This window comes from Tachypleus tridentatus, chromosome 2 (genome assembly GCF_004210375.1).
Source record: "Tachypleus tridentatus isolate NWPU-2018 chromosome 2, ASM421037v1, whole genome shotgun sequence".
In the NCBI taxonomy this organism is placed as follows: Eukaryota; Metazoa; Arthropoda; class Merostomata; order Xiphosura; family Limulidae; genus Tachypleus; species Tachypleus tridentatus.
This window is the reverse complement of record NC_134826.1, coordinates 49315986-49327259: the sequence shown is the minus strand read 5'-3', so window position 1 is coordinate 49327259 and position 11274 is coordinate 49315986. Positions and strand designations below refer to the sequence as shown.

General features: G+C 34.6%; 1 protein-coding gene across 1 annotated transcript in view; it reads right to left on the bottom strand.

The window, feature by feature from the left end:
* Positions 1 to 1197: 1197 nt before the first annotated feature.
* The window catches only part of LOC143243266 (frequenin-1-like), a 33663-nt gene continuing 23586 nt past the window's right edge, over positions 1198 to 11274 (bottom strand). The window contains exons 5-8 of the mRNA XM_076487119.1: positions 9123 to 9201; positions 8469 to 8557; positions 6981 to 7058; positions 1198 to 1478 (exon numbers count right to left, since the gene is read on the bottom strand). Coding sequence (XP_076343234.1) covers positions 1386 to 1478; positions 6981 to 7058; positions 8469 to 8557; positions 9123 to 9201 — 339 coding nt within the window. The 3' untranslated portion in view covers positions 1198 to 1385. The remainder of the gene's footprint in view (positions 1479 to 6980; positions 7059 to 8468; positions 8558 to 9122; positions 9202 to 11274) is intronic.

Below are 11274 nucleotides of genomic sequence, written 5' to 3'. Positions count from 1 at the left end.
AATAAACTAATATTACTCCTTGCTAGAAATGAGAATAAAGCTACTTGACGTTAACTGTTAAGCATATATTGTTCTCAGCGTTTATAACAACGGAATTGGGTGCTTTTCTGGAGTTTTCATTGTATCAAACTGACGAGACAAAAATATTTTTTTAAATATAAAGTTCACACATCTACCGTAGAAAAGTCAACTAGAAATTTTATCGAAATGCGTTTTTATAACGAAGAATTACGATAGACGAATATATATGCATACAATCAGACCAACTGCAAATTAAGATGCATCTTGAGCCATATCAGCAAGTCACATTACGGATTCCTATATTCATTCTCTAAAACTTGCAAAATAAACGAGGAGATCACGGAGTTACGCTCGCGTTTACGAAATTAAAGTTGAAGAACAGAGAAAGTTTGGACGTTCATAACTAACTTATTTGTTAAGCCTTCTGGCGTTTCACATTACTAGTAATTGCACTACGTTCTTATCGTATTTTAACTATAGATAAATATACGATGTCCTTCTTGTTACCACGTGCTTTTATCAAAAATACGCTCGCGTTTACGAAACTAAAGTTCAATAACAGAATGTCTGGACGTACGTGACAAACTTGTTTGTTAAGCCTTCTGGAGTTTCACTACACGTTCCTATCGTATCATAACTATAGAAAAAAATACAATGTCTCTTGTTACCAAATGCAGCAAAGGTAATACTAATACAATTCCTATCAATTAACAATCTACTCATATCTAAAAATGTTTTATGTGTAAAATTCAGTTAATTTAATACCAGGAAGTTATCACGAAAACTATACGTGAAATGAAATAATGAACATAAAAAAATACTACTTTATATTTTTCTGTTGTACTTCAACGTGTAAAAGGATTCTTAAACGCTAAGACTTAAATAGCTAATATTACACACATTTAACACTGCTGCGTGGTTTAGAAGGCTTAGTTTGCGAAACTAACTATTGTGTCAGTTTTTTCTCATTAAAAGGAACATAAAAGGTGAAATTAAAAATATTTTGTTACGGAACTGTACAGATAGGCTAGTTTGAAATTCTATCATTGCAGAAAAGTATATTTCACAAATTACAAAACCATTTATAACTTTAAATATTTGAAAATAACAATGTTTGATATTTGTAACGAATAAAAGGTAATTTCTCGCAAAAAACAGTGATCTAACCGCCAAGTGTACAACTTGAAAATGTCACGTTTTTATTGTTTCTTTTTGTTAAAGAAATATTGGGCGAGAAGAGCAAATTTAGTTGACTGAACTTTAGAGAAAACAAAAAGTACAATATTAGAAAAAATAAAAGGTAAACTTGGCTTTGCTGACGTGTAAGAGACGAACAGTGTTGGAAAACGAACATAATACAACAATTATGAGGCATAAAGAGACAAGGCTTTGACAATCTTCGGATCTTGTTTTGATCCTTCCTTAAATTCCTCCATTGACAGTTTGTTATCATGGTTCTAGAGGTGAAGAAAATAAAACTGTTACTCATAAAATCAATATATACATCTTACATTATACAAAAGTCACGTAGAAAACATGAAGGTTCAAGGATGAAGATTGATTTGTTTTGAATTTCGCGCAAAGCTACACGAGGGCTATCTGTGCTAGCCGTCCCTAATTTAGCAATGTAAGACTAGAAGACAGCTAGTCATCACCACCCACCGCCCACTCTTGGGCTACTCTTTTACCAACGAATAGTGGGATTGACCAGACATTATAATGCCCCCACGGCTGAAAGGGCGAGTATGTTTGTTGCGACGGAGATTCGAACCCGCGACCCTCGGATGACGAGTCGAGTGTCTCTAGCCATGCCGGGCCTCAAGGATAAAGAAAATATTTCCAAACGAGGCGCTACAACTAATTATTAGAGGAATAGTTTGATTTTAGCGAAATTATTCAAAAATCGCGCCAAAAACTTCAAGGTCCAAGTATAAAGGAAATAGTTCCGACTGGGCCGCTACCTTCACAACAAAGAAATTGAAATAAGATAGAAGAGAGATAAATATTTGACAAGTAGATTTCTTACATTATATCCATAAATTAAAATAGAAATAATAATAATAATAATAATAATAAATGACACATTACAAGAAGAAAATACATCCCAACACACAACATTGGTATATCGGGACAGTCCTGGGACCAAAATACCGCAAAGAGGGTAAGAAAATCAACCACGACAAATACAAATAGCGTCCCAATACGGAACTTTTTCCATGATATACAAACTATATTCATGAAATTGAGCTTTATTACTTGTTGTTGTTTTCGGCAATTGGTGAGAATTATGGGCTATATAATTCACAGTCCCCTGTACAAACCAGTAGGCCACGGTCAACTAATTTTTTTTAGAAGAATTTTATAAAATCAACGATTTATGGGTTGGAAAGAAAAAAGCGTTTGGAGCTATTAGATCATGTGAAAATAGTTATTCAAATCTAGAAATCAATTGCATTTGTTATTTACCTACATTCTTCAACACTATGTTTTTTAAAATTTATCTCTGTAACGAGTGTTCGCCATTACAGCGTTTAGTTACTTATTATAGAATTTATAACACTGAATTAGAGGTGGTACCTGGCGATAACATTATTAGAAGTTTAAAATTATTTACTATACAACCAACAGATGGCAGGAGCTAATTTGATACTCTAACAGCAAACGCAAATAATATTTGCTATCATTAAATATTCGACTAATTACAGAAATAAATGTGTTGCCAGAAGACGAAATGTTTTTAACTACCCGACACTAAAACACAAAGAAGTTGGGATGGTATCTGAAGTAACTATACGTAATTAAAGACTTAGTATAAGTTAGTAATGTATTTCCCACATTCTATCCGATTTAAAAAATAAAAGTACTTTTATAGAATTTAAATAATTATTTTAAAATATCTACTTTGAACGAACGAAAAATAACAGAACTAAAAAAGTTGAATTCTTTTCTTGTCATATTATTACTGGTTTGGTTTGTTTTGGATTCACGCAAAGCTACACGAGAGCTATCAGCGCTAGTCGTCCCTAATTTAGCCATGTAAGACTAGAAGACAACTAGTCATCACCACCCCCCGCCAACTCTTGGGCTACTCTTTTACCAACGAATAGCGGGATTGACCGTCACATTATAAAGCCCCCACGGCTGAAAGGGCAGAACACGTTTGGTGTGATGGAGATTCGAACCTGAGACTCTCGGATTACAATCAAGTGCCTTAACCATCTAATCTTGCCGGGCCTAACCAAAAGTCATGTGAACCTGATGCAGAATAAGTCGTTAACCCTCGCCAGGTGTTCCCACGAAGATAACTTAATAAATCAATATTACGTAAGAAAAACGAGAAATGTTATAAATTTATTTTACTCTGTGTCGATAATACAATTATTCGTAATTTTCAAACATCCACGAGAAGGTGGCAATTTCCTTCTCCAAATTTGACGTTTAAAGTCGTATGTTCATAATGGTTTCTATCGTTGAGCGGGCTGTTTTTTTTTGTTATTCTGTGAAAATAATAAGTTAAGAACACTTAAAAAAAAGTAAAGCGTTTTATTTCTTCTACCACCAGTTCTGCAAGCACATCGAGACTTGCCTTAAATAAAACTAAATACTCACTTGCTAATTTTCTTCCCATTGTAACAGATTTAATATAATTTTAACATTTATGTTTATTTAAATTAAATATATATTTAGAAATGTATGTAAATTATAGTTAAATGTGTGTTGCGAAAGTCTCGCTTGTTCTATAAATTTGTAAAAGATTCTAGAGCTTAAGAATCAACAATGAACGATATATGTAAAATATCAGTGATAAATGTATTGTTGCCAAATGAATGTTTCTTCCCCCTTAAAAAACCTTCTGATCCTTACCAAGGTATGCGAGTACTTTGGAACTAAAAATCAATATAATTTACAACTGTACGTGGTTTTAGTACGCTAAAATGTGTGCGGTACTATTCCCTTTAAAATTACACGGGAAGAAAAATAAATTTTGGCGTTGCCACAGAGTAAAACCTTTAAGGAAGGAGGTAATTTTACTAAAACTTTTGACACCAACTCACTCAGATGACTTTAACCCTTAAACAGAGAGATGTTGTAGGTAGCAGTATCAATTGATGATGGCTGCTGTTTAAGGGTTAAAAGTAAATGTTTTGAAAGCGTACGTGTGTTAGTAGACATTCAACATCAGTCTATTTATACCGGTCCGAGGTCCCCTGCTTATAATAGAGATTGGTTATCCTTGCACAAGAACGTTGGAAACGCCCATTTTTAAGTATTAATAAGTTTATTACATTAATCATAAACCTGTCTAGAGTTGATGGTACGACGTTTATGGTTTCAGATGACAGTTTGACAAGTAAATGGGGGTCGGTTTTGTTTGTCGATTCCACTATTTAATAAAAACATACTAATTAAAATGGATCCCACTTTTGAAATGAATGGGCAAACTATTTCTCAAGACTTCTACGGAATGGAATTGTAGCAATCTTACAATCGCTTCATAACGCACACGATTCTTAGTGCACGGCTTAAATAGAAAGTTTAAGCAAAAGAGAAGTAACTTTAAACTACGAAATGTGTTAGAAGTATTTGGAACCTTTTAGCATATATTTTAAAGTTAATTCTCTTAAAGACAAACGTTCTTAACGTTTAAAGTTTATGATTTACGTTGTTTCAATTTTAACAGGCAAAAACATATAAACAATATTGCAGTTTGAATCAGTTTCAATAAGAAAATAGAAACTAGTGTTTTCACTCAAGAGTGAACACGAGTTTGGTTCACCTTAAGTACCTATTGTTTTGTTATTACTACACTAATGGTTACGTCAGAACTAACCACAAAAAAAGCTGGTTAACATGTAATAGCTCAGAACTTATTTCAAACTTTTAAATATTTCAGATTTAACGGCAAAAATAAAGTCTACATTTTAATTTTTTTTAGTTCTCAGTACATCTTTGAAATTATTATATAATAAGATTCACAATAATATTATGGACCATTTTTTACTAATATCAATATTTGAATAGCTGTACAACGAATACAAGGCCTCCTTTTTATGAATAAAACTAGGAAACTTATTACAAAAATAAAGTAAAATAATAATAAACTATTATTGATCACATTCCTCTTAATTTGTTAGTTTTGGATTTTAGACACTAGGTGTATATAAAAAAAATTCAAACCTATCGCTTGCCTTCCAGAAATCATTGATTAATTTATATATATATATAGACACACGTTTCTAGCGTGATTTTTTTTTAAATTCACAAATAATAAATACTTTGATTTTCAATTCATCGCCAACTTTTGGGTTTAAACCCAATTTTAAAATGATTATACATCATATACAAACAGTTTCAGACAAACATTTTTTCGCATCTTTCAGTCCAGTTGAAGAAAATCCAGTACTAAATGAAAGGTTTCCTGCGTAGTAAAACTAAAGGATTGCAAGTATTTAGTTTCAAATACAGATTTTATACTACGTTAAATGTTAGGTCTGTCACGACCCTCCCTGCCCACAAGGGATGACAGGTTTATGTTTGAAAGATAAAAACATTGATAATTTCGTTGTTTACAAAGGAACTTCTTCAAAGCTACGCTGAATACTAACATTTGTTAAGACCTACGGTCACGAAAAACCGACCCCTCTAGGCGTAGAGCCAGATTTTGAAATATGTCCCAGAAAGCGTTAATTTGTAGAAATAAACTATTTGGTTCTACTATCCAGAATCTTTTTTTTCAGATTTCAAGTCCATGAAGTATGAAGAAAGATACAGCTGTATTTAACAGTAATGGTTTCAGAGTTTCTATCTTCAGAATCATAAAACTTGTTTAATATTTATTCAATTATATTGTGACCTCTCAGGTCACTTGTCCATCTCATTACTATTCTTTCAACATCATTTCTTTGCTTTCATTTAATATGATTTGCTCTATTCGAGCACGAATCCACAGATAAAAAGCATCTACAAATACCACAGTCTCCTTTGTTTCTCTGCTTATGTTCCTGGAAAGACATTATACAGATTTCACTTATGATTATATGTTTTAAATCATAAGAAGAAACTTTTTTCAGATTATACTATTGGATTACAATTACGTAGTCTGACGATTCCAATCTGTTTTTTTTTTGGTTCTGACGGTTTTTTTTTAAATTAGGTCAGTGTTTTTGCAACCGAGTGCCTTAAATTTTTTCTTCACAAATTTCGCTAAAGAAATGGACAAAATATCGATTGTAAAACATTTTTGAGTTAAAAATTGTCGAAATAAAGTTGCTGTTATCATTTTGAAATAGGATATTTGGATGCACGTTTTGACAATTAACAGTTATTCTGACCTTAATACCATTACCTTGATTTGGCTTATTTTGAATTTCGCGCAAAGCACTGGTTAACCTTAATTTAGAAGTGATGGACTAGGAGTCTAGTCAACACCATCTACCAACAACTAGTAGGCTACTCTTTTACCATTAGGATATTTCGCGGGACGAAATTCGAACCCGTTACCATCGACTTTGAGCTGAGCACCCTAATTTTATTTGTCTTTAATTTCGCACAAAATTATTTGCGAGGGCTATTTGCGCAAAAAAGTCCCTAATTTACCAATGTAAGAGCAGAAAAAGCAGCTTGTCATCACCACCCACCGCCAATTCTTTGGCTACTCTTTTACCAAGTAGGGTTTGACTGTCACATTACAATAGATGAAAGGGTGAGCATGCTTGGTATAACGGGGATTCGAACCCGCGATCCTCAGATTACGAGTCGAGCGCCTTAAACACTAGGCTATGCCAGCTCGGTCCTCTGTTTATATTTTTCCAATTTTTCAGTATATTCTTGCATAGTGTGTAATCTTCAGTAATGTATCACATATCATGATTTAATATCAAATACACAGTATTTTTAATGAAGAAAAACATTCACTTATCAATTTCGTAAAATATTATCATCTTTGTTCATTTTTGTACCTTGTCAAGTTGTTCAAATATTTTAGCCACTCTTCTCTTAGGATTATCTTCATTGTCTTCTGGTTGGACTTTACTTCCCTAAGTAAGAAAAACAAAACGTAATTCTCTTATTTATTTATTCTTTTATTTTATTAACAAAAATGAAATTCCAATATGGTTCATTTCACGTTCCCTATTTCTCCGTTTATTATGACATTAGGCCTACCTAACTTGTAATATTGCTTCCCCTAAACTAGTGAAAAGAAATTTGAACAGCTTTCGTTCGTGCGTAATACAGGGTATCTGAGAAGTTGTGAAATGAAAACTTATAACAAAACACTTCAATTTTAGGTATGAACTCGTGTTGAAGAACGAAAGACAAGACTTAAGAAACTAAACTAACCAGTCGAGAATAACAACACACCAACAATTAACAGGATATCTAGAGCATTTTTTTGTAATTCGTTATTTCCTATGTTTGTATTACAGCTAACTTTCTAATTATAAACACGAAATTTTATTTAAGTTTGAACAAAATCTTCACTTCCTTAAATGTTTCGATTCTGTTTTCATTGTTTATAAGGTCATAACTGTTTCATTAAAAAATTGTGTATTTTAATAATTTTACGTCGTTCAACTACGTTTGGTTGAACTTTAGAAAATAACTTGTTATTATCGTTTTGTTTGTTTTTTGAATTTCGCGCAAAGCAACACGAGGGCTATCTGCTCTAGTCGTCCATAATTTAGCAGTGTAAGACTAGAGAGAAGGCAATTAGTCATCACCACCCACCGCCAACTCTTGGGCTACTCTTTTACCAACGAATAGTGGGGCTGACCATCATATTATAACACCCCCACGGCTGACAGGACAATCATGTTTAGCATGACAGGAATTCGAACCCGCGACCCTCGGATTACGAGTCGAGTGCTTTAACCACCTGGCCATGCCAACTCTTGGGCTACTCTTTTACCAATGATTAGTGGGATCGACCGATACATTATAACGCCCTCACGGCTTAAAGGACGAGTATAGTTTGGTGCGACGGGGATTCGAACCCGCGACCCTCAGGTTACGAGTCGAACGCCTTAACCCACCTGGCCATCGTTAATGTAAAAAATCGTTTCATCTCGCACAGGTTTCCTTATTGTGGGCTTGATCACGAAATTGCACACTTGTAAAAATAGATGCACAGTTGAAAACTATAATATATAAGTAAATTCAATGGATAAATATTAATATACGAGTACATAATTCAATTTCAGAGTTGATAAATACATGTATTTACTATTTTTTCATTTTTAGATCATTTGCTACTAGGCCTGAATATACGGGTTCAATAAGATGTCATGTGTTAAAATATAACTGTGTGGTTCAAATAGATCTTCAGGGAAAAGTTCTGTCCTATCATTAAGTCATGGAACTCATACATAAATATATTTTTATTTTAATTTGACAGTGTCATTGGAAATGTTACCAGCATCTTGGAAGTTGGTGCCTGTGGTACTCACCAGCATTTTATAAATAGCGTCAACAATACTGTACATTTCTTCTCGTGTTATGAATCCGTCATTGTCCACGTCATAAAGCTTGAATGCCCCTGTAAGACATACATAAAGAAAAATTAGCGCTCCATCAAATTTTCACCATGTTTTATTTATCGAGTTTTCAGCTGTAACTTTTTGAAGAATTTTCAGTATGATTTCGAACCTGGATACAACAGGTTATCCAATCCGTCACAGTTATGACAAGTGCTTTTTTTTGGGACGTAACTGCAATTTAAAATTTAAAAAATGCCACTCCCACTTAATTTTATATTTTGTACCACGCACACACAAATTTACTGCACTAGATAGGTGCACGTGTACTGGCTGAAACAACTGAATCTTCATTCAGAACCAAAATAGCTTATGTCGCGTGCTCGACATGTAACTGACTGTCCGCTTCATATAATAGCTCCATATAATTGCTTTTAATCTAGCAATATGAATAGTATGAATCCATTTCACGAACATGACACGACTTAACCTCTCAACATAAATTATATTAAGTTTTTCTCATATGAACTCTAGTATAAAGTATGTCATAATACACGCGCGTGCGCACGCACACGCACACACATGCACGTGTGCGCAATTTACGTAACACCTTTTTCTTCTACTTACAGACAAGTTTCTCGTCTAAGCTTCCTCTAGACGTCACAGAAAGGGCTCGAATGAATTCTTCAAATTCAATGGTACCATCCTAGTATACAAAGAGAAAAATGAATGGATCTCTATCAGAGAGTAAACAGAAGGGAGAAAGGTAATACATCTTTACAAGTTGACTAAACACTTAAACTACATTAAAATACTATCAAGAAAAGTTTGCTGAAAATAATTATTTTTACAGAAAATTCTTGCAAATAAACATAAGCACAAAGTATTCGTTTTATTGAGACCATCTTGAATATTGTTTAGGTATTAAATTTTGCACCCACTGTGCACAGCAAAAAAGCTTAAATTACGTATTTGTTGACATATTACTGTTAATTCTTTTTATAATGGCAAAGATCCTTCAAAATTTACAATGTTTACTATAAAACGCATTTTACAATGACAACATTTTGTATACAAGATGGTGACCGATGCCTAAACGCCGCACAAAATGGGCTGTCTACGTAGTGCCCAACACAGGGATCGAGCCCCAAATTTTGCATTTATAAGTCGCCTTAAATCTCACTGTTACGCTATTGGAAAGGGGTTAAATAATGTATAAACGTGTAATCGCCAAGTTACGTGAAACTAAGAAACATTACAATGCGCACTAAACAGGTTACATGTGTTCACGTATTCGATTGTTTGTACTTCGAGCAAAGCTTCTCGAGGGCTCTCTGCGCTAGCCGTCCTTAAGTTAACAGTATAAGACTAGTGGAAAGGCAGCTAGTCATCATCATCCACTATCAACCCTTGGGCTACTCTTTTACCAAGGAATAATGGGATTGACCAGGGGTCAATTATATTACAAGTCAAGTGTCCTAATCACCTGATCGTGCCAGGCCACACACATTCGAACCATGGTTGAAGAGACACTGAAAAATTAAAAACGGGTTAGTTCGCTTTTTCTTAACGAGTATCACGTAATAACGTTTACTGAGTATTTCGTCACCACAGTTTAATCAGATACAATATACAACGAATGGAATTGTTTTTTAAGCCCTGACGGAACATGGCGTTTCTTGGTGAAACGTTGCTCTTCGTCTCTACGTGAGAAACGACTTAACACGTCGTTACACAAGAGAAACAGATGCACAGCGAAAAAAAAAAAAGGTAAAATTTGAACAGAAAAAAATGGTTTTAAATAATTCGGCGTCTAACTCTTATGCAAACAACGTAGGGTTAGCTGGTGTATATTCCTGACAAAAATTCACCTTTGTCAGTCGAAACTGGTTCACACTTTTAGCACTGATTTAAGTTTGGGCTTAGAGGGTAGGAGCAGCAGATCCCCCCCCATTTGAGAGCCTTGTGCCCCCCCTCCCAACAACTGATATATACTTAATGATTTTTAAACGTTCCTACATTGCTTCTCCCACTAAGCGTTAATTTTTCCTGCTTCAACTATTTACCCTCTTAGCCCACAAAAAATACTATAAAAGCTCTACTATAAGAGAGTAAGCATCAGTGAATGTTTGTTTGTTTGTTTTGGAATTTCGCACAAAGTTACTCGAGGGCTATCTATGCTAGCCGTCCCTAATTTAGCAGTGTAAGACTAGAGGGAAGGCAGCTAGTCATCACCACCCACCGCTAACTCTTGGGCTACTCTTTTACCAACGAACAGTGGGATTGACTGTAACATTATAACGCCCCCACGGCTGAAAGAGCGAGCATGTTTGGCGCGACCGGGATGCGAACCCGCAACCCTCAGATTACGAGTCGCACGCCTTAACACGTTTGGCCATGCCGGGCCAGCATCAGTGAAGCTGACTGTTAATAGATTTACATAAAATGCCCTTTTTAATATTCAGCTGAAAGACTCAGAGGGTGGACAACTAGTCAACAGTACCTTCCGCCTCTTAATGGGCTCTGATCGAACAATGACATTTGACTTTTTATAATGACGCATTTACAGTAATCAAACATCGGATCCACTCCCGACTTATTATTTTACGAGGTGCCCCACCGAAAAGTCTAGAAGCATAGGTGATTTGTGGTTTTTCTTAATTTCAGATACGTGACTGATTATGGCGCTGTCAAAGCATGAGAAGGACAGGTTAGTTCTGTTGTATAGCGAAAAAGATTGGTTCCATGGAAGGGTGCTGCCGAATGTGATGTACGTCAT